Source organism: Cryptomeria japonica, chromosome 5 (assembly GCF_030272615.1).
Source record: "Cryptomeria japonica chromosome 5, Sugi_1.0, whole genome shotgun sequence".
Lineage (NCBI taxonomy): Eukaryota > Viridiplantae > Streptophyta > Pinopsida > Cupressales > Cupressaceae > Cryptomeria > Cryptomeria japonica.
The window spans coordinates 104,729,090-104,754,311 of record NC_081409.1 but is presented as its reverse complement, the minus strand read 5'-3'; the positions used below and the strand labels follow the sequence as shown (position 1 = coordinate 104,754,311).

General features: G+C 36.6%; 1 protein-coding gene across 7 annotated transcripts in view; it reads right to left on the bottom strand.

Annotated features, from left to right (window-relative positions):
* Nucleotides 1–18,049: 18,049 nt before the first annotated feature.
* Nucleotides 18,050–25,222, bottom strand: part of LOC131067441 (histone acetyltransferase HAC12) — a 145,223-nt gene continuing 138,050 nt past the window's right edge. For 5 of the 7 annotated variants that reach the window (XM_058002465.2, XM_058002487.2, XM_058002477.2 and 2 more), the window contains 6 exons: nt 20,017–20,228; nt 19,542–19,658; nt 19,162–19,322; nt 18,922–18,993; nt 18,685–18,822; nt 18,056–18,490 (listed from right to left, as the gene is read on the bottom strand). In XM_058002465.2, coding sequence (XP_057858448.2) covers nt 19,592–19,658; nt 20,017–20,228 — 279 coding nt within the window. In that variant the 3' untranslated portion in view covers nt 18,056–18,490; nt 18,685–18,822; nt 18,922–18,993; nt 19,162–19,322; nt 19,542–19,591. Of the gene's footprint in view, nt 18,491–18,684; nt 18,823–18,921; nt 18,994–19,161; nt 19,323–19,541; nt 19,659–20,016; nt 20,229–25,222 lie in introns of all 7 variants that reach the window. The other 2 variants (XM_058002457.2, XM_058002469.2) reach the window with 2 other exon arrangements.

Sequence of the window (25,222 nt, the reverse complement as noted above, 5' to 3'; positions counted from 1 at the left end):
GGTAAGCAAGCCTTTCTAGTGTTAGACCCAGTACCATCACTGCTAATTTCTGGAATTATGTGGCATAATTTTCAATAGTCCCCTACTACCTTAGTTGGGTGAGCTCTTGAAAGTACCACTTGGGATGATTTTGGTCAAATTTTTTAATAAACTTTTGGGTGAACTCATCTAATGTGTTTATAAGTTGATGTCCTTGGGTGATGAGGCCATGGTGCCACCACTCATGGACAACTCCGGAAAGATGAAGTATACCAAATTTAATGGCATTGGATTGAGTCATGGGGCTGAGGGATACATAGGTATACAATTTTTGGATCCATGACCTAGCCGATACCTTTCCCTCACCATCAAAGTTAGGGAGGGTTATCTTACTAAGTTTGTTTTGAAGTTCTTTGTGGGCTGGAGGATATCTTTCATTTTGACCAAGTGTCTTTAGTTAGGCATCACAATAGTCTTTGAATGTTACAAGATCTCGTAGTTCAGGATCCAACCTATGGTAGGCTACAAGAATGTTATCTACATCTTCCATGGGTCTGTCATGGTTATCATCTCTTATTAGCACCTCCTCAGGCAGGAATGAAGGGTGAGTGAGCCTTGAGATAGTGTCCTTTGACGAGGTGGGGTGGTGGTTTTCAGAATGATTGGATTGGGCTTCTTTGGAATTATGGTTACTTATGTTTTGGAGGGTCTGAAGGACAAGTTGGTTGTTCCTCTCATTCTGTTCAATGAAGGCCTACATGGTTCTTTTAGTTTGCTCCCTTAGTGCTTGAGTAGTTTGCTCCATGAAGGCCTAAGTTCATTACTAGCCTGTTCACTCATGTTGTTGGCCCCCTTTTTCCTTTCTCTTTCTAAGGCCCTATGGGTTCTTTGGCTCTGTTGCATCAACTATTCCCACAGGGTGGCAGGATGGAGGCTTTGATACCACTGTAATGAACCTTTATTGTACCGGCCTTGCCTTCTTGAGATTAGGATCAAGCTCGTCAATCCAAGGGTTTAGTTAGGACAATAAATCGGATTCAGAGTTCCCTGCAACATTATAGACATGGCAATACATATATATCAACAATAATAGTAATTCAGTTATATAAAAACAGACCCACTCAGATCGTTGGGGGCACTCCAAGTTGGTTAGGCTACCCATCCAAACCCATCCCATCTCTTAGGGCTCATAAGGTCACCCGAGGATGGGCCCGGCATACCCCTGGCTGGAACCCCCTTATTTTGAATGTGCTAACAAACAGAAAACAACAGGAAGATAACAATGTCTACAAGGAACAAAGATTTCAGAATATGTGTTACATGGTTTTACCCTTTCCTATTAATGGTAGTGTGGATTACGTTCTTGTTTATTTACAGAAGCATGATTGCTAGTAATTATAGTTCTTTTTCTTATCTCGCATTAACGTATTTTATGGATTAATGGTTTATGTATATTTATTCAATTCATCATTGTTTGTGGTTAGAGTTTATTTTAATAATTAATGATTGGACCTGATATTGCAGATCTTATGTATGGCGTGAATGATAAGTTTATTATAACTTTGATTGATTTACGTTCTACACATTATGAATATGATTGATTCACAAAAAATGTTTATTTACGGATCCGCATTATGTATGGAATAATAATAAATCTGATTATTAGCATTCTGCATGTGCTATTACATGGACTATGTTTATTCCCGTTAAGATTAAGGTAAATTACAAAAATTAAGATGAAGCAAACTTGCATATAAAAATACTTTCAATGGAAGATAAACAACATGGATGACCTGAGCCACCCAGATAGTTTAGCCTGGGAGCGTACCAAACTGCCGACAATGGGAAGGGGGGTGTTCTGCACGTCTAGGCTCTGGTTCTTCATCGCTGGGAAGAACCAACACCACTACCTCCCACATCGACTCAGTCTGATGCGTTCATAGACTATCCTACTAGCCACTAGGATGCAGTGCAAATAAAACTGAATTAATATTAATGTTGAGTAACAGGGTTACCTGTTTGTCGCTTCTCCTTTTCCGTTTTTCCCTCCTCCTCTCTTTTTTTACTCGTGCTTCCCTTGGTGGCGTGGTTTATTGTCACAACCCTCCTTTATCACTTTTTGATTTAAATACAATTCTATTATATTTTTGGTTAAGCTATTTAAATGATTGAATAAATGTTATAAAAGAATAAAATGAATACACACACACACACTTGGAGAATATAATTCAAAAGGCATTATTTTTATTTATTTATTTTCCATTCCCAATTATGACACATGTTGTAGGAAGAATAAGAAGCTTCTAGATGAATCTCCACCACCTTGCATGTAACTCCCCCACTAAGTTTAATCAATTTGCATGAGTCCAATATTGGAAAAGAATCTCCTTTTTAATTAATTTTTTTAGATAGTGGAATGGAGGGATTTTTCTTATAAAATGATATGCAAGTTTCAAAGAATGGAGTTGATTATGTTTTGAAGAAAATTTCCCAAGTTTTTTTTCTTTGGTAGTCTCATTTTTGGTTGCAAAATTTTTAAGTTGTTGTTTGGAAGGTTTCTCTCAAGTTGCAAAGGAGGATCAAAAGGATAGCTAGAGGATTCAACATCAAGCTTCGATAAGCCAGGTTTTCTTCTTGTTATTTCACTTTCATATATGAGAAATGGTATTATCCAAAGATAGTTTCTAGATTCTCCCTTATTTTAAATCTTTTTATTTAGGAATAAATATTGATAAAATACTTCTCATAATGCATGTAAAGAATAGCATTATTATTTTATTTTTTCCTAGAAAATATACACATAATCTTGCTTTTTGTTTTTCCAAAGATTTTAGCAAAAATCATATTTCCTTTATTTTTTTTAAATCTTTTTTTCTGAGATTAAAACTCTTCCCTATGTGATTTGAATCTTAATCTTTATTTCTTCCCTCTAATTCATTTCTCTAGTTCTTCGAATAGAAATCTAAATCTCATTCTTTAGATAAATCTCTCTGTGATTATTAGTTAAATAAATCTCCCTGTGAATATTAGTTGAATAAACACTCCCTGTGAATATTAGTTGAATAAGATCTCTCTGTGAATATTAGTTGAATAAGATCTCTCTGTGGATATTAGTTGAATAAAAACAATCTTCCTGTGAATATTGGAAATAAACTATCTCCCTGTGAATACTGGAAATAAACTCTCTATTCCCCTGTGAATACTGGAAATATTAACCTCCTGTTTATTGTAAAATCAATCTAAAACAATTGTTTGATTATCTATTTTATTCATGTTCTTATTTGAATAAAAAATGGAAATATTAAGATCTCTCTGTGGATATTAGTTGAATAAAAACAATCTTCCTGTAAATACTGGAAATAAACTATCTCCCTGTGAATACTGGAAATATTAACCTCCTGTTTACTGTAAAATCAATCTAAAACAATTGTTTGATTATCTATTTTATTCATGTTCTTATTTTCATAAATAAATACTCCTTTTGTTTACATATATATTATTAAATAATTGGAAATGTAAACCATATATATATATATATATATATATATATATATATATATATATATATATATATATATATATATATATATATATATATATATATATATATATATATATATATATAATTTATTTCAAATGACAAAATGTATTAAATGTTACAAGGGATTATATTTTAGCAAGCGCCATATTCTTGAAAATTATTTTGGGTATCAGGCGGCGTGCGGGGTAGTGGCGACGGTTATTGTAACCGCCGGGGGAAGTGGTACCCTCCACTTCCCCTGCGGCCACTGTCACGGCAATGGCCGCAGGGAAGTTGGGGGGGGGACCACTGGGTCCCCTCACCACTGCTGGCCTGCTTCCGCAGACCCACAGTGGTGATGGGACCCACTCCCACGTACTCCCCGTTCTTTATTTTTTTTCAAAATAATAATACCACTATAAATTCGGCCATTGTTATACCTTTTTTTTGTTTAATAAAAAGATTTTAGGTCACTTTCGAAAAGTATTTATTTGTAGATTTTTTTTCCAATTGTAAATTAAATGGTATAATTGCCTTAGGAAAATTTATAATAATAATTAAATTCCCTTTTGCAATTTTCAAATTGTAAATTAAAATTGTATTAAATTTTATATTTGGAAAACTACTTAAAATTCGTTGGGTTACTTAGTTGGTATTTGGACTCATTGAAAGCAATTATTGCACATTATCATGATTTGAATCTAATGTCTAAATTAATTGCTATTTTTGGAACCTATGACCATAGGAATCATGCATGGCTTAATCATGCACGCAAGTTACACTATTCTTATATCATGCAAATTACTTATACATTAGTTACATTTATTGACGTTTTCATCTCCATGCAAGTTACACGTGTAATTATTCATATGCAAGTTTCATAATGGTCATTGTTACGCAAGCTATATTTCAAGTTTTGAATAATAAATAATTTAGTTATGGTTTTTATTCTATGTGATTCATCAAATAGTTATTTCAATTTATTAAATTATACACGTTCAATTAGTAATTGGTTTCAAGTATGATGTTTTCATAGCTCTTAGTTAGAAAACTAAATAAAAGAAGATGGAAACCAAAACCTAGTAGCGTTTGGTATATACAGTGCCTCTGGGTCACGCTTACAGGTAATGTTGTCGTGCTGAACTACTGCACTTAACGCCTAATAAAGCTACATCAACGACGTCTGTGGCATCGTCCCTATAAATCGTCAGGGAGTAATAAGGGACACTTGGAAGTTAAAATCCAAGGGGTGGGTAATCCCCCTTGGATCGATAATTTAATAAGATAATTCCAAAACGATCTTTCATCTGCTGAGTTAAACTATAGTAAACCCCCATAGGGATGATGAGTGAAATGCTTTTATGAAATTGATTTAATCTCGAAGAATTGTTGTCGATTGACAATTGGTCAAGGGTGACGCTTATGATAAGAATTAGGATCTAGTTGTTTTAGGCTACAAGAAATAGGCCATCTTGAGCCTTTGCTTAAGCGCTACCACCGTGGGTAGCAACCACAGAGAAACTGTCTGGGACATTGACCCTAGAAAGGGTTGCATACCCACTAATCAGTTTACATCAAACCATAGAGTAGAAAATAGAACTACATATTTTACGCCTTGATCTCGTGCCGAAACGGGTATGTAGGCAGTCTTGGGACGAAGTTGTCCCTAGTACTCAGGCGTTCGTGGGTGGGGTCTAGGCTTGGTAAGAAGAAGGGTTGAATAGAATCCTAATTTGAAAGATAAGTATAAAAAGGGAAAAAGTAAATCAATGCATACTCGGAAGGAATCCCGTATGGATTCGCTTGACTTCCCGAGGCTTTAAGCCAAATTCCGAGGCGGAACTCAAGCTTATATTATGTAATTTAATTACTCCTAAGGATGGCGACCTCAGTGCACTTCTATTAGAAGAATGTAGTACTTGGTGAGTGGCTCAGGACCCGAAAGGTCCGGATGAGTCTAAGTCTCTGGCCAGAGCACCTCCTATCCCGATTGGATAGATGCCTACCCCATATGGGTAGATGCCTATCCCGTATTGGATAGATGGAATCTTATGTCCCGTATGGACAGATTCCTAACCCGTATGGTTAGATGCTCATCCCACATGGATGAATGCCTAATCCAAATGGATGGATGCCCAAAGTATGCGATTGAATTAAACACAATGATTAAATTAAGCGCACACACACAAAAAAAGAATGGTCAATTTTGTTGAGTTAATTATGGTGGGTTATTACATGTGGTATCAGAGCAAAGGTTCAAATCTAGGCCTTGTGCTCACTTCAACTAAGGGAGTTTTTTTTTGCAATGGTAGAAATTAAATTTTAAAATCCTAAACCAAGAACTAACTACATAATTTAACTTTCAGGTAAAAACCTAGATGGCTAGAGGAAGAGGAAGAGGAAGAGGAAGGGGTAATGGAAGACGTACTACCACTAGGAGTCAAAGGGAAGAAAACCATGAGGAAAACCATGAAGAAAACCATGAGGAAGACCATGAAGGGGATCAAAATAACCCAGGAAATAACGAAGATGGGGTCGAGGCTATAATCAACCTTCTAACCGAACAAAGAGATAAAATCAACTTCTTAGAACAATCAATGCAGGACCTTAGGGAAAGGCAGAATGACTTTGAAAATTGAAGTGGTACCGAAAATGGAAACCCTGGTAGCAATCAAGGGAATATGGTGGGTAATAGAAAAGAAAATAACATATTGGAACTCTCCAAGGACTTAAAGAAAATCACCCCTCCTAAGTTCGATGGGAGGCAAATTGGTGAAGGAGCAGAGAATTGGTTAAATGAAATGGAAAAGTATTTTGAACTAAGAGATTTTAGCGAAACAACCAAAGCCTTATGGGGTTCCTATCAACTCACAGGGGAGGCAACTAGTTGGTGGACCAACACCAAGGAACAAAATGGGTATAGCAGGGATACGATCACATGGGATCAATTTGTTCACTACTTCCGAGAGAGGTGACTCCCTCAATTATTCTTTGATGAGAAGGTGACAGAATTCCATAATCTACGTCAAGGGCCCCTATCAGTCCAACAATATTGGAATAATTTTGCCAAATGGCTTAAATATGTACCTATGTACCAGAAGGATGAAGAAGGCCAAGGAAGGAAGTTCATTTTGGGGCTAAATACCAACATAGGGGCAGAGGTTGACATGCATGGACCCAAAAACATGAACGAAGTACTTGAAAATTCCCTAAGGCAAGAGAGGAAGATTCAAACACTAGCAGGGCATAACTATAATGGGAACCACTCATTTAAAAGAAAGCAGGAATTCAATGGGAACACTAACTTCAACAAAGGTCAAAGGAATAATTCTTCCGAAAGAAGGCCACCCCCTAATCAATATCAGAAGAATGGAAATAATAATAACAGGGGCAATAATAATAGAGGCAACTATAACAGGAATGACCAGCAGAACAGGGTAATTTATCCACCCAGGGCCAATGAAACAAGGAATGATCCCCCTCGGAATCAAGGTAGGAGGGGTCCTCCAGGTGGATGCTTCATGTGTGGGGGAAACCATTTTGCTAGAGAGTGTCCCAGGATGCAAGGACAGATTAGGGCCAATCAACCCCAACAAGGGCCCCAACAAAGGATTCATGCAGCAGTTAGGAACCGAAGAGGAAGATACCAGACTGTTCCCATGGAAACTACAGGTACACTATTTGAACAACCAATTTCAATTCTAATTGACACTGGATCATCTGAATGTTTCATCTCACCTGAATTAGTAAGCAAATATGCATTAAAAGTTAATCAAATGGAGTCATCATGGATAGTTCAATATGGGGATAAGGCAACTAGGGAAGTAACTAAGTGTTTGCCGAGGGAAAGGGTACAATTTCCTGAGTTTGAAACAAGGGTAGACCTCTATGTGGCACCCCTAGGATTATATGATGTAATTATTGGAATGAGTTGGTTAACAGACCATCAAGCTAATGTAGATTGCTATAATAAAGTTGTTGAATGTTTGGATGATGGGAGAAAAAGGGTCAAAATCCAAGGAAAGTTTAAACCCATTAATATAGAAACCATATCAGCCATGCAATTGAAGAAGGAAAGAAGAAGAGGAGGCCTAATCTATATGGTCGAAATTGATGAAGGGAAGGAGGAAAATACCCCGACCTTTGAAAATACCCCTTTCTTAAAAGAATTCAAGGATGTTTTTCCAGAAGAATTACCAGGCTTACCCCCTAAAAGGAAGTTTGACTTTTCTATCAAAGTACTACCGGGAGCTGAACCAATGTCAAGGGCACCTTACCGGATGAACACAACTGAATTACAAGAACTCAAAATGCAATTAGAGGAACTCTTAGCTAAGGGATTAATAAGGCCAAGTGTATCACCATGGGGAGCGCCAATCTTATTCGTTAAGAAGAAGGATGGAACCTTAAGACTATGCATCGATTATAGGATGTTGAACAAGGTCACAATAAAGAATAGGTATCCCTTACCTCGCATAGAGGATCTTTTTTACCAAATGAAAGGAGCAACTGTTTTCTCAAAGATAGACCTCCGGTCAGGGTACCATCAACTCAGAATTAAGGAGGAGGACATTCCGAAGACATCTTTCAGGACTAGATATGGGCATTATGAGTTCACAGTAGTTCCTTTTGGCGTAACCAATGCCCCAGCTGCATTTATGAACCTAATGAATAGTGCACTCCATGACTACTTGGACAAATTTGTTTTGGTATTTCTGGATGACATATTGATTTACTCTAGGAATGGGGAGGAATATTTAGTACACCTACAAATTGTTTTGCAAAGGTTGAGAGAACATAAGTTATATGGGAAATTGTCAAAATGTGCCTTCTTCGAGGAAAAGATTCACTACCTTGGGCATATAATATCAAAAGAAGGAATAGCAGTTGATCTAGATAAGATAAAGGCAATAGTAGAATGGCCGGTCCCTAAAAACTTTTTAGAGGTAAGAAGCTTTATGGGGCTAGTAGGTTACTATAGGAGGTTTGTGGAAGGATTCTCTAAGATAGCAAACCCCATCACCTCATTACAGAGGAAGGGTAAAAGGTTTGTGTGGACAGAACAAATTGATAAGGCATTCCAAATCTTGAAGGGAAAACTAACTTCAGCACCCATTCTAAAAGTACCAGATCCGAATGGACACTTCACAGTCGTAACGGATGCTTCTATTGAAGGTTTAGGAGGAGTTGTTGTCCAAGATGAAGGGGTAGTAGCTTACGAATCCAGAAAGCTAAAGACTCATGAAGTCAATTATGCACCCCACGACTTGGAGTTAGCAGCGATTGTGCATGCCCTACAGAATTGGAGACACTTCTTGCTAGAGAAGCCCTTTGAGTTAAAGTCAGATAACCAAGGACTAAAGTACATCTTTACCGAACCCCACTTAAATGCAGACAAAGAAGGTGGTTAGAGTTTCTAAGTGAATATGATTTTGAAATTGAATATATTAAGGGGAAGGAAAATAGAGTGGCAGATGCTTTGAGTAGGAGGAGACACTTGATGACTATAGCAACATTCAAAACTTCTTTCAAAAGGCAAGTGATGGATGAGCAGGGTCACGACCCATGGTATGAGCAAGTCAAATTGACATTAGAACATGATCCAACCGATCCTAAGATTGAAGGGTATACATTAGACGAAGATGGGTTGCTCAGATACAATAATAGAATCTATATTCCTAATTCAGGAGACTTAAGGGAAGTAGTCTTGTCGGAGGCTCACAATGCCCCTTATTCAGGGCACCCAGGATTTAACAAACTTTATGCAGACCTAAAGAAGTTATACTTTTGGCAAGGGATGAAGAATGACATAGTCAAATATGTGGCTAAATGTTTGGAGTGTCAAAGAGTAAAGGCAGAACATAGACATCCAGCTGGATTATTACAGTTACATGATGTACCTCAACACAAGTGGCAAGTTATTAGTATGGATTTTGTGCAAGGGTTGCCCATGTCACCTTTTAGGCATGATACAATAATGGTGGTAATTGACAAACTCACTAAGGTGGCACACTTTATACCAGGGAACCTGACGGATGATGCACCTACCTTGGCTAGGCACTTTGTTAAGGAAATATTTAGGTTGCATGGAATGCCAAAGAAAATCATATTAGATAGAGATGCTAGATTCACTTCAAGGTTTTGGACAACTCTTCAAGCAACTATGGGAACTCAACTAAATTTTAGCACTGCATACCATCCTGAAACCAACGGTCAGACAGAAAGGACAAATCAGATTATGGAAGACCTACTTCGCATGTATTACATGGACCAACAAAAGAAATGGGAACAGTACCTACCTCTAGTAGAATTTGCTTACAATAATACATATCAAACATCTTTGGGAATGACACCTTTCGGAGCATTGTATGGTAGACCATGTCGAACACCTTTGAGTTGGGATAGTCTTGAAGATAGAATAATTGTTGGACCAGATATGTTGAAAGAGATGGAAAGGAAAACTAAGGAAATTAGGCAGATATTGAAGGAAGCCTCAGATAGGCAGAAGAGTTATGCAGACAAAAATAGGACACCAAGGGAGTTTGAGGTGGGAGAGAAAGCCTTCCTAAGGGTTAGGCCACACAAGAGTTCCATAAGGTTTGGGAAAAAGACTAAGCTTGCACCTCGTTATGTTGGACCCTTTGAAATATTGGAAAGGATTAATCCAGTTGCATACCGGTTGGCCTTACCTCCCCAGTTGAGCCGAATCCATGATGTCTTCCATGTATCTCTTCTTAAAAAGTATGTACCTGATGAGAAACACATTTTGAATTGGGATGCTTTACAGGTCCAAGAAATGGGAGGAATAATGATAGAGTCATTCAAAATCTTGGAGAGGCGCCAATGCCAGTTGTGCAACAGAGAGGTTGATCAATGCAAAATACAATGGAACCAGTATGATGAAAAGAATGCCACATGGGAAGATACTAGGGAGATGCAACAATTGTTTCCTTTTTTGTTTTAAACTAATCATGAACTATAGACTCTTTTTCGATACATTCAATAAGTGCATCGGGACGATGCACAGATTAAGGGGGGGAGGATGTCACAACCCTCCTTTATCACTTTTTGATTTAAATACAATTCTATTATATTTTTGGTTAAGCTATTTAAATGATTGAATAAATGTTATAAAAGAATAAAATGAATACACACACACACACTTGGAGAATATAATTCAAAAGACATTATTTTTATTTATTTATTTTCCACTCCCAATTATGGCACATGTTGTAGGAAGAATAAGAAGCTTCTAGATGAATCTCCACCACCTTGCATGTAACTCCCCCACTAAGTTTAATCAATTTGCATGAGTCCAATATTGGAAAAGAATCTCCTTTTTAATTAAATTTTTTAGATAGTGGAATGGAGGGATTTTTCTTATAAAATGATATGCAAGTTTCAAAGAAGGGAGTTGATTATGTTTTGAAGAAAATTTCCCAAGTTTTTTTTTTTCGGTAGTCTCATTTTTGGTTGCAGGATTTTTAAGTTGTTGTTTGGAAGGTTTCTCTCAAGTTGCAAAGGAGGATCAAAAGGATAGCTAGAGGATTCAACATCAAGCTTCGATAAGCCAACTTTTCTTCTTGTTATTTCACTTTCATATATGAGAAATGGTATTATCCAAAGATAGTTTCTAGATTCTCCCTTATTTTAAATCTTTTTATTTAGGAATAAATATTGATAAAATACTTCTCATAATGCATGTAAAGGATAGCATTATTATTTTATTTTTTCCTAGAAAATATACACATAATCTTGCTTTTTGTTTTTCCAAAGATTTTAGCAAAAATCATATTTCCTTTATTTTTTTTAAATCTCTTTTTCTGAGATTAAAACTCTTCCCTGTGTGATTTGAATCTTAATCTTTATTTCTTCCCTCTAATTCATTTCTCTGGTTCTTCGAATGGAAATCTGAATCTCATTCTTTAGATAAATCTCTCTATGATTATTAGTTAAATAAATCTCCCTATGAATATTAGTTGAATAAAATCTCCCTGTGGATATTAGTTGAATAAGATCTCTCTGTGGATATTAGTTGAATAAAAACAATCTTCCTGTGAATACTGGAAATAAACTATCTTCCCGTGAATATTGGAAATAAACAATCTCCCTGTGAATACTGGAAATAAACAATCTTCTAGTATGTGAATACTGGAAATAAACAATCTTCCAGTGAATACTAGAAATAAACTATCACCCTGTGAATACTGGAAATAAACTCTCTATTCCCCTGCGAATACTAGAAATATTAACCTCTTGTTTACTGGGGATTATATTTTAGCAAGCGCCATATTCTCGAAAATTATTTTGGGTATCGGGTGGCGTGCGGGGTAGTGGCGACGGTTATTGTAACCGTCGGGGGAAGTGGTACCCTCCACTTCCCCTGCGATCACTGTCACGGTAGTGGCCGCAGGGAAGTGGGGGGGACCACGAGGTCCCCTCACCACTACGGGCCTGCTTCCGCAAACCCGCAGTGGTGATGGGACCCGTGGGTCCCACTCTCACGTACTCCCCTTTCTTTATTTTTTTTTCAAAAAAATAATACCACTATAAATTCGGCCATTGTTACACCTTTTTTTTGTTTAATAAAAAGATTTTAGGTAACTTTCGAAAAGTATTTATTTGTAGATTTTTTTCCAATTGTAAATTAAATGGTATAATTGCCTTAGGAAAATTTATAATAATAATTAAATTCCCTTTTGCAATTTTCAAATTGTAAATTAAAATTGTATTAAATTTTATATTTGGAAAACTACTTAAAATTCGTTGGGTTACTTAGTTGGTATTTGGACTCATTGAAAGCAATTATTGCACATTATCATGATTTGAATCTAATGTCTAAATTAATCGCTATTTTTGGAACCTATGACCATAGGAATCATGCATGGCTTAATCATGCACGCAAGTTACACTATTCTTATATCATACAAATTACTTATACATTAGTTACATTTATTGACGTTTTCATCTCCATGCAAGTTACACGTGTAATTATTAATATGCAAGTTTCATAATGGTCATTGTTACGCAAGCTATATTTCAAGTTTTGAATAATAAATAATTTAGTTATGGTTTTTATTCTACGTGATTAATCAAGTAATTATTTCAATTTATTAAATTATACACGTTCAATTAGTAATTGTTTTCAAGTATGATGTTTTCATAGCTCTTAGTTAGAAAACTAAATAAAGGCAGATGGAAACCAAAACCTAGTAGCGTTCGGTATATACTGTGCCTCTGGGTCACGCTTACGGGTAATGTCGTCGTGTTGAACTACTGCACTTAACGCCTAATAAAGCTACATCAACGACGTCTGTGGCATCGTCCCAATAAATTGTCGGGGAGTAATAAGGGACACTTGGAAGTTAAAATCCAAGGGGCGGGTAATCCCCCTTGGATCGATAATTTAATAAGATAATTCTAAAACGATCCTTCATCCGCTGAGTTAAACTATAGTAAACCCCCATAGGGATGATGAGTGAAATGCTTTTATGAAATTGATTTAATCTCGAAGAATTGTTGTCGATTAACAATTGGTCAAGGGTGACTCTTATGATAAGAATTAGGATCTAGTTGTTTTAGGCCACAATCAATAGGCCATCTTGAGCCTTTGCTTAAGCGCTACCACCGTGGGTAGCAACCGCAGAGAAACTGTCTGGGACATTGACCCTAGAAAGGGTTGTGTACCCACTAATCAATTTACATCAAACCATAGAGTAGAAAATAGAACTACATATTTTACGCCTTGATCCCGTGTCGAAACGGGTATGTAGGCAGTCTTGGGATGGAGTTGTCCCTAGTACTCAGGCGTTCATGGGTGGGGTCTAGGCTTGGTAAGAAGAAGGGTTGAATAGAATCCTAATTTGAAAGATTAGTATAAAAAGGGAAAAAGTAAATCAATGCATACTCGGAAGGAATCTCGTATGGATTCGCTTGACTTCCCGAGGCTTTAAGCCAAATTCCGAGGTGGAACTCAAGCTTGTATTATGTAATTTAATTACTCCTAAGGACGGCGACCTCGGTGCACTGCTATTAGAAGAGTGTAGTACTTAGTGAGTGACTCAGGAGCCGAAAGGTCCGGATGAGTCTAAGTCTCTGGCCAGAGCACCTCCTATCCCGATTGGATAGATGCCTACCCCGTATGGGTAGATGCCTATCCCATATTGGATAGATGGAATCTTATGTCCCGTATGGACAGATGCCTAACCCGTATGGTTAGATGCTCATCCCGGATGGATGAATGCCTAATCCAAATGGATGGATGCCCAGAGTATGTGATTGAATCAAACACAATGATTAAATTAAGCACACACACACAAAAAAAAAGAATGGTCAATTTTGTTGAGTTAATTATGGTGGGTTATTACATTTATATCTTCTTGAAATCACGCGACACCTTTTTGAAAGCATGGCATCTTTTGGGAGGCAGTTGGAAAGGATGCACACTTTCATTAATAAATTTAGTTAAAGCATAAACACCTTAAATTGGTCAACATCATTATATTAATGGTAAATTTGGAAAATATACATATGTTAATAAATCTCATACAGTTATGCCTCTCGTTGTCTACACAGGGATATGACACGTTCAAAATCATAAGGTCCAGGGTATCAAGATAAGGGCCAGAATCAATTGGTTAGAACAAGGGGACAAGGGCTCCAAATTCTTTTTTAACCTCCTTAGGTAGAAGAATTTCAAAGAAAGGATTGACAAAGTTTGGGAAGAAGGCAAAGAGTTGGTGGACAACAGTGACATTAAAGATGCATTCGTTCTTTACTACAAGAGATTATTTTCCTCTGAGGAGAACTCCCCGGCCAGTCAGCATGCAAGGGACAAATGCAGAGCACTTGTTCCAAAGAAAATATGAGATAAGGAGGCTAGTTTTCTCAAGAAGCCAATCACAATTGAAATGATTCTCAAGGCCATCGCCACTCTCAACAATGACAAGGCACCAGGCCCAGATGGTTTACATATTGAATTCTATAAAGTTGCTAAAGAATGGATTGGGTTGGACCCGTTACAAGTGTATGAGGAAGCCTTAGAAAAAGGATCTCTAGGAGCATAAATAAATAAAGGGATAATTAAGTTGCTCCCTAAAAATGGGGATAAGTCTCTTATAAAAAATTGGAGACCTATTACTCTACTAAATGTCTCTTATAAAATATTAGCCAAAATCATTGCTCTCAGATTAGTGGATATCCTGCCTAGTTTTGTGAGCAACACTCAAACTAGCTTTATCAAAGGCATATATATACTCGAAAATCTTATTACCAGTTGGGAGGCTATGAATTGGGCTAATTACATCAACCAAAAAGTGGCTAAGTTCCTTATTGATTTTGAAAAGACTTATGATAGAATTGAATAGAGTTTTCTTCTCATCATGTTGGAATCATTTGGCTTCCCTAAAGAATTTTGTCAGATGGTTCAAATCTTACTCAAAGATGCCTCTACTCAAGTGGAGGTCAATGGTTCTTGTACTATACCCCTCACTCTAGAAAGATCCATTAGACAGGGGTGCCCATTGGGCCCAACCCTCTTTGTAATTGCAGATGATGCTACTTTTTACCTCCTTGGAGATTCTACCCTCTCCCCAAGAGTTAAAGGCACCACCTTGCCTAATAAGGACCTAATTAATATTCAGTTTGCTGATGACATGACCCATTTTTAAGAACTTGATGAGGATAATATGGACTCCTTAATGATGAAGTTGAAGTTTTTTTGTGATGCCTCAAGGGCCAAGATCTTTGATACCAAATCCATCTTTCTTGGGTGGGAAGAGACGCCCCCTGTTTGGTTCAGTAAGTATAACTATCAATGTGGGGGCCAACTAAGCAGGTTAAATATCTGGGTATACCCTTTGCAATTAACCCTTGTTTAACGGATATGTGGATTTGGATAAAAGGGAAGATTGAGAACAAGTTCGTCAGATGGAATAAGCATTACCTATCCATCTCTGGAAGGATACAAGTGTGCTAGAAAATTCTCTCCTCCTATAGTCTATACTATGCTTCTACGTGGATGTTTAGCAATTATCAGATTAACAATATCCAGATAGCCATTAGAAACTTCCTTTGTTTTGATGGCAAAGGTAACAAAAAATTGCACTCTGTCAATTGGAATTGGTGTTGCTTAAGCAAGCAGTTGGGTGGTTTGGGACTGAAGAATCTTAGGATGCAAGCCATTGCACTGGCTGTCAAATGGATCCTTCACGCCATGGAAGGTAATGAACCTTGGAAAGTACTCATTAGGAATAATGTTAGGCTTGTTGTTCCTAAGCAAGCCAAGACATGGAAGTTGCCCCCCCCTTAGTGACCTTTTAACTGGTAATTTCCAGTTCCCCCCGCTAGCGCTAATGTGTTCAAAGTGACATGGAAGGCTTAAGAATGTATTAGAAGCCTTGTTACCCACAATATAATCCTCAATAATGACAACTCCTTATGCAGGGAAAGATCTATCTGGTGGAATTTAGTCCACAAGGGTAGATCGCTTACCCTACTTCAAGGATGTTCTGCTAAAAGTTGGAATGCTAAGGGTATATGTTGTTTAATGATATCATTATTGATGGTCAACTAATATCTTGGAATTCTCTTAGCCTTAAATATCAGTTGCCTCAATCTCACTGGAGGACCTACACTGTGTTGTGAGAAGCTTGTAGCAACCTCCATCTGCCCAAGCAATGTTTGGTGGTAGATGTCAGGCTCTCATCCTTCACATGGACGGATGGTACCTTATGGATGAACACCAAGGCTAAAGCGGTTTATAATGATCTCTGTTGTAATAATGACCTGATTAATCATGTTAGTTGTGTTTGGAATCTAAACTGTAGCAATGGTAATTGGCAAAAAGTTTTTACTAGGTTATGGGGCAGCGTTAACATGCCCAAGAAAAAAGCTTTTAAAATGGTTATTTATTTTGCAAAGGTTGTCCATCAAGAATGTGCAACAATCTAATGATATCTGCGATATCTGTCGAGTTTCTAAATCTATTAATCATATTTCCTTTGAATGTATTGTGGCTAAGGAAAACTGGAATCTCTTTGGTATTAACGTTTCTGAAAAAAAATCTTATTATGATGTTACGTTTGGATTTATTACTGGTATCAAGGACGGTAATTTTTTTGGTCTATTTTAACATGTGAAATACTTTGGGCTATTTGGGCTCTCAGGGATGAAGAGAAATTTTAGGGAAAGGGCAGACTGCTTACTGAACTCACTATTTACCAGTGTTCCACGGAAACGCGTTTCCCCCTTCCAGGCCCAAGTCCCCCCGTCCCCGAAACTTTTTCCCTTTGTCCCCCTATCCCCGAAGCCCGTCCCCCCGTCTCCCTGTCCCCAGCAGCCGTGGAACACTGCTATTTACAATGTTGCATTGCACATCACAATTGTGATGAAGCTGTCAGTGAAGAAGTTTGAACGATTAATCAAAGATGGCACAACCAAGGTCTTCCTTTCTGAGCTCTCCCATGGCTACACTTGGTCAAGTTCAAGGTGGAAAGATCTCCATTTGTCAATGCTTTGGAAGCATTTTTGCATGAAATCAATGAAGGCAAGTGGGTGGAAAGGTGAATACCAGGCCCAACAACTAGCTGCAGCAGGTGTTGTTAGTTGGAACAAGAATATCATTTGGATGGAAGGCCCCTTGGGGTGGACTGCCTGGATTGACAACTGAATTGAATGGTGTCATTTGAGTCATGTGCTGATCCTTTTTGTATGGTTATGTATTCCATGTTTAATCAATGTAAGAGGCAAATGTATATGGTCAAGGGTAGTTGGAGTCAAGGTATAGGCCCATTTTCAGCGTAGGGCTATATAGGTCTGCTAGAATAGTTCTCACTGTTTATGGGCTTGTTATCTGATACTGTGATATCCGTTATCTGATACAGTGACTACAATCTTTTAATGTACAAAGTTTTCTATCCATATTTAATATAAAAAGTAAATACTAAGAAGCTTGTTTGCTAATAAGCCTCCATATGTTTTACAATGGTCATCATCCTAGTTTACTACGTAAAAACTCAGGGTTGGATTGCTTCAGGGGATCCATGAATGGTTGATAGAAACATCACATGCATAAATTGAATGTTACAAAGAAGTCTACTAGGATTGCCAATCCAAAAACATTACTTTGGAATGCAAGTCTTGGAGCTGATGCATTAGCATCGTCCTCTTTGGCACCATCATCATTTATAGATATTTGTATTCTTTGTGGTTGCCCTTACCTTGTGACTATTACCAATGTGAATAAGGGAAAAATAATAATTAGAAACATGACTACCCATGGAAACTCTTTTAAGCAGACATGTTGACTTGATTTTGGTGACTTTATCTATTTAAAAGCAATGATAGTGTCAATGGATATCAAAAATGGGAAAATTTTCTACTCCCCCAAAAGGTGGAAAATACCATATCCATAGCTTGAAATAATTCAACTAAGGGCTTGAATCAATAATTCACAACTCTTAGGATGTGCGAGAAGATATTTCTCTCCCAAAATAAAAGTTCTAGTCTATTGCTAGTAAAAATGAAGTATCATTTTAAAACATATAAGGACTCAAAACCAAGTTATTTTATTTTATATTGATACCTCTAAAGCACTATGCTCTTTAAATTTTAAATTTCCACATCACAAAGGAATAAAAAGATGAGTCAACACTCTTTGGGAATGCTTCACAAGGTCATCCTTTTGAATGCAATCATTGCAAAGATTCAAACTGCGTAAACATCCCTATCATGTCTTGGATTCATGCTGTAAATGTTACATATCCTTACACAACTAGGTGCCAATGGATTCTGAAGATGGAGTCAAATCATTTATGAATTATTTTCCCAACAAAGGGATCTTCTCAAAAAACCTGCTTGATCAAAAGCTCAAGAATGGTGTCTTTGCATTTGTTGCTCTTATGATTCCCATTACATTTAAGAAAGGGAGTGTGCCTTTTCCAAAGAAATGAACATTGTATGTTCATTATTGTCATAGAAAAACCTCGACACCTGCAGAACATTTATATAAAACTGTACATATAAGGGAAACTTTCTTGTTGAGGAAGATCATTTAGTAAAAAGGAAGATGACAAGAAATATAGAGATTGGGACAATAAACAAGAATTGCAACTTAAAAAAAGCCATTTGTGTTATTTAATTTTTGCTTTTATAATAAGAATGGATGGTAAAAAATAATTAATTACATCTCATCATGCATTCTTTACATATACTTATGTGCCTGTAAAGGTTCTTCCCGCCTTTTATATTTCAGTTCACCTATACAAGAAGCTCCAATATGTAAACCTTGTCGCTTATCATAATGATGGTCCACACAGTATGACCTGAAACATCAGTTCAATTCTTGTTTAACATTTCTTGAAAATTTCTTCTTATAATGTGTCCCATAAGAAGTGAGTGCCTTGGAAAAGGCTTAGAGATACCTGAGTGACAAATAACTAACTTTGCATGATTGCATCTTTATCCTTGGGCTCTACTACAACAAGTCATCTCAACTGCACGATCAGGATATAAAGCCACTTTCTTTGTCAAAATACCATCAAAAGAAACATCAAGTTAACTAAAAAACAAAATAAATGCAAAGCAAAGAAAGCAAATATCAAATCCCAGTTGACACAGTGTACATGGCCAACAAAATAAATTTTATGCTAGTGAAAACATACTGGAGCCTGTGCATTTCCCTCATGTTGATCAAATGCATAATCCTTTTATCAGCATTTGGTCTGCCTCATAATGCCAACAGCCAAACCTAACTTCAGTGGGAATGACAGGTATGTGAAGTGTCAAATTCACCATACAGCTCTCCAGGGCCAACACATTGTGTCTGCCAAAACAATTGAGCATCATTTATTTATGCAGTTCAGATGCGAATTAGAGATGTTGACTGACATTGTTGGAAAAATTAAAAAACAAATCAAAATAGCAACGAAAATTGCTCATAAATTTTTTACTATCTAATCAGAAACTGGCCTAAAATATTTTCAAGAATTAATGTCATTTAATTGAATCATTTTTCTTTGAAGGTCACTTGAACTTATCGTACATTGATAAATTAAAGTTTCCAGTGATCTTTCCAGTCCTTTGCCTCATTTTTTAAGTAACATCAGCACTGCGCCTTAATTCCATTTGATTTTGAGACCTCCACTGTTGCTTCAAATCCCTGAAAAATAAGCAAACACAATTAAATAAATTGAAACAATTGAACTGATACACTAGTGTATTATGTTCGCTTCCCACACATTAGTCTAACTGTACCTATATATGGCATTTTACTAGAATATAGCATCAGAATCCTAGGATACAATATACCAAAACAAATTCACGTGGCCTAGTATGGGTCATGAATGTACATCCAACAGAGAACACAGCATAAACCTTGTGCATGTAGTTGTAACATATATGCTACCCACACATTGATTTAATTGTGCCTATATATGGTAATTTACTAGAATTTAAAAGCATAATCCTAGGATACACATAACAAAAAGGACACGACCTAAAATGGATCATGAGCATACATGCAACGGGGAACACAACATTCAGATTCCTTGCAAGCTCGTGCATGTAAATTTAACATATGCCACATCTTCCGACAATGGGTGCAGCCCTGTGTAGCACCAGTTTTGCATTTCATCCCATGTCGAAAGATCCCTTTGAGAGTCTGACAATTCTGATATACACACTGGGGGGAGACACACTGAAAAACATGTCTAATCGAGATCTTTTGTACCTACAAAACAGAAACAATATACTGATCAATTCCAAACTAACAATGATAGATAAAAGGAAAACAAAACAGTTTAAGAAGTAAATATAACCTTTTCTATATTTAGTTTCATCCTTAAAGAAATAAAAATTGATGAGACTTCTTACATTAGAAATAAAATTGCTAATCTCAACAATAACTTTTTTATGCTTATTAACAATGTGAAAAAATTCTGCACGCTATTAATTTTAAGAGGTAACAGTTCTACACAGAATTCTTAATAAAAGCATGCAATACTAATACTCCAAAAATAGACAATGCTTGCAGATTAGAATGTTTTTTTCCAAATAACACTAAAAATGTGTTTTTTTTCAAATAACACTAAAAATGTGCTTTTTTTCAAATAACACTAAAAATGTGCTTTTTTTCAGAGAATTGAAGCTTCCATGGTCCTTAATATAGAAAATAAAAAATGCTCCTAGTTAGAACCTGTATAAAGAAGAATTTGATTGCATTGGCTGTTCGGATCACACCCTGTGATCCATCATCACCATCTCAAAGACGAATACTTTAAATTAACAGTTAGTTATTTAAAATTTTCAAATATACACTCAAGATATGTTATTTTATGGATATTTAAGGCTTCCATGGTTGTTAATAAAAAAAAAGAATGCTTCTAATTATAACTTGTACAGAGAAAAATTTGATTGCACTGGCAATTTGGATCACAATCGATCCATCATCATCGTCTCATAGACAAATATTTAATACTAGTCCATGCCAAAAACTCGCATGCGCAGCTGTAAAAGGGCAGTGACATCAAAAAGTATGTTTTAATTTCATTTTTTTGGTTCTCTTTTGCTGCTCAAGAGGAAAAATAGCCTCCCAAGCCTCTCCAACACGATTTGCATCAATTTTAGTTGATTTGGAGCAGATTTGGAGCAGATTTGTAGTGGATTTCGAAGCAAAATTGGATTCCTAGGTAGGTTTTCTGATTTTTTTTTATATGTTTTTTTAAAACATTTTTTTTTTGTTGCATCTAGGTTAATAGAAAATCGACAATGGCCTTTCCTAAGTACTCTAAATTGATTTAGAGTCCAATGAACAGGATTTAACACCATTTTTTGACAATTTTTATTGACTTTTTCACTGTTTTTTCAAGAATCTCTACTTTTAAAAAAAAATTCAAACCCTAACACTTTTTTTTTTCAAGTTTCAATGATGTCTAATATTATTTAAACTAATTTAGTTTGTTTGCTAAATTTTTTTATTAAAATATTAACTGTGTTTTCACTTTGTATGTGTAGGTTAACCGTTAATTTATAATGGCAAATAGAGAAGATTCTACAGTTGGTTCAACTTCAGGGCCTGCCCCGTCATTAGATGCATGCCCATCTAGATAGGCAGGCACTCATCCTAAAGGTGCTAGAGACGAGGCTTAGAAATATGCCTCTGAAGGACCAGAACTTGGGTCGATAATATGCATTACATGTGAAAAACTATGTCATGGAGGCATAAACCACCTCAAATAGCACCTTGCAAGCATCAGTAAGCATGATGCTAGGGGTTGTCCTAGGGCCACAGAGGAAATAAAAAGAAAAATTAATGCCTCACTTGCAGCCGGGGAAGAGAAAAAGTTGTAAAGGGGGGGAGGCAAAACTAGCCATGAGAGCATCCATAGCTGAATCTCAAGGTGCTCCAATCGACCTTGAAGAAGAAGAAGCAACACTTCAGGGCATAGTGGGCTCTCTTTGTGTCATGTCCCCATCTTTGACCCAAAAAGATAGACCAAGTGATAATCAGGAGCATCATGAACTCATAAGGAAGGAAGGCTCTTAATGTCACTAATGCAAAGGGTAGGTATTCCAAATATTTTGAAGACTAATACACAACAGTCAAAAGCTTGTATGTTAAGCATCGATCAAGCATATCTAAGGCCTACAGTCAAACATACTACTTCTGTACCAACTATTGATAAGTCAATTCGTAAATAAAGGAATAGTCAAAAAGACATTGAATATCATAGAATCGATAGTCATACAAAGATAGATTATAAATGATGGAACCAAGAAGCGGTGATTAGAATTATCAGAATAGATAGGTGTCGCACATCTACAAGGGACGGTAGAAGAAAGTAATATGAACCACACAAGAGTCGGAGGATTTGAAAAAAACAATATCGGGTATAGCAAATGAATGATAAACGTTCCTATCACTAATTTACAGCGATTGACTAGTCAATCAGCCGATGCAATAAGATAGTGCAATCAGTATCCATGAGATATCAAGTATGAGAGCCATGATTGCTAAAGGCACGAGCTATAGTAGCAAAGGCAACAGATGATACATAACAACAATTATGTTAATTAAGCAATATGGTGATAGAGTAATCAGCACCAAACAATAGTGATGAAGGAAATCGCTTACTAAAGAGTTGTACCCCATCAAATCTGAAAAGGTGCAATCTGTTTAAGTTCAAAGGGATATGTCTCCTAACGTCCAAAGGATGTTACCATTCAGTTTTGTGAGCTATATAATGGTTATTGAATCCATTCTTCGAAGGGCATCAATGGTCTTAAAGAACCAGAAGGAAGGATAATATTTGAAGAATTACCAATACCATTTGATCTGACATAAATATCAGAATTGAAGTAAGAGGGCTTCAATAAAACTTCAGATTTATTAATATTAAAATAAGCTTTCCAAAAGTGCTTTGTGGGCCCCAAACAATCAGCAGCTGAGTACTTGTTATTCTGATTCCTATAATAAAAGAAGCCTCAAACGGTGATTGCAGCACTTGGAAAGAGTTTTTGGAGATTCCACAATTATTGTTGTGTTTTTTGCAGCAGCTCCACTAAATGGAATGGGACCCATTCAGAAGACTTTATTAGTTGTGTTTTTTACTTCAGCCCCACTTAAGTTTTCACAAGGAATCTGCAGATTATTGATTGTGATTTGAGCAATCAGCATTACCAAACGGTCAACAAAAGTCTAAGAGGAGTCAACAGCATGTTGAAGATTGAAGATTTTGTTTGGGAAAATTACTTGTTTTTTTTACCCATTCTCCACTACTTGTGGGATACCAATCAGATAAAGATACAGTAAATCATGGTCAATAGTAAGAGTCAACACATGGTTTAAAAGGATGTTCGGAACAACATTGAAGATCTATATTGAAGAAGAGAAGATGGATTAGATCACACACACCTGGAAATAAAGGATAAGTATTAAGAAGATCAGTGGAAGATCTATAAAGAATTTTGGAGCAGACTTTGAAGCATTTATAGAAGATTTACAAAGAAGAATGCATGCAGATTGGAGTATAGAAAAATCCATCAAGGCTATCAAGATAAGTTCTATGCTCCGAATTAGTCTTAGACTTTTAAGTTAAAAAATTTAAAATGAAATGTCTTCAGATTTAAGGAAATTACATATTACAATTCTCATTTTGAATTGGAATTGTTGTCTCATGACTAAATGAGGTAAATCTGAAATGGGGACATTACACTTCATGGCCCACCTATTCGCAAATCCAACACCACCTTGGCTACCACTTCAGCTACTTCTAGTAGAGCACCAGCTGCACCACCATCAGTGCCACAATCTATAGGTGATTATTTTGTGCACAGGAACACACCTGGAGCACAACCATCATTAGAGGCAACTGGGTGGAATAGGGAGGTGCATGAACAAACAAACATTTCATGTGCTGATTTTTGGTACTTCAACAACATCCCATTCAATGTGGTAGACAATCCTTATTGGCTTAATTTGGTTACCGCATTGACAGTTTTGGGAAAAGGATACGAGGCCCCTTCTCACAAGAACTTGGGTGGGAGGTGAGTAACTTAATCCACTTGTTTTAATTTTTAAATGTTTTACTTGTTTTTTTTATCAAAATTGTGTACTAAGACTTTATTTCACTTCGTACCTGTAGGTTGCTCACAAATGCACTTGATAGGGAAAGACAAGTGGTGGAAGACCAAAGAAAATAATGGAAAAAATATGACCACACTATTCTTTCCGATGGGTGGAAAGATGGCAAAAACCACACTATCATTAATTTTTTGGTTGCTTGCAAGAATAATGTGGTTTTCTTGAAATCGGTGGATGCCTCCAACAAAGTGAAAAATATTGAAACTTTGGCTCTAATATTGGAGCAAATAGTCATAGAGGTGGGAGTTGAAAATGTGGTGCAAATAATAACCGATAATGCAACAACATATGTAGTAGTAGGTAGAATCCTCCAAGAGAAACACCCAACTCTTTTTTGGACACCTTGTGCAACACATGTCCTTGACCTTCTTTTGGAGGACATAGGAAAACTTGATTGGGTGACACCATTTGTAAAGGATGCAAAGAGGATCACTAAATACATCTACAATCACCCTTGGGTTCTTCACTTGATGAGAGAACATACCCAAGGGAAAGAGTTGATAAGAGCGGGTGTCACAAGGTTTGCAACAATTTTCTTAACGTTGCAAAGCATTCTTGATGCATTGACGGCTTTAGAACAAATGTTTGCGATTCAAGCATGGCTAGACTTAATTTATTCAAAGAAGCCTGAAGGAGAGGGTGTTGCATGCATAGTCTTCGACAACATATTTGCACAAGGAGCTACAGAAATTGTGAAGGTAACTTCAAATCATAAATATTTAATTTTTTTTTATTCAAGTCTCTCATTATTAATTTGTAACTTTAATGATTAATCCTTTTGTAATTCGTATTTTTCAATTGTAGATGTTGAAGCCCTTGGTTAGAGTTCTCCGCTTGGTAGATGGCGATCAAACCCCAATGGGGTATGTTTATGAGGCTATGGATAGAGCCAAGGAGTCTATCAAAAATTACTACAAGGGGGACAACCTCAAATTTGATTCTGTCTCAGAAATTATTGATAGGAGGTGGAACAATCAACTCCACCAACCCATTCATGCAGCAAGATTTATCCTCAACCCCCGTTTTAAGTTCGAGGATTCCTACTTAGATCCCAATGGAGAGGTCATGGAGGGCCTCACTAC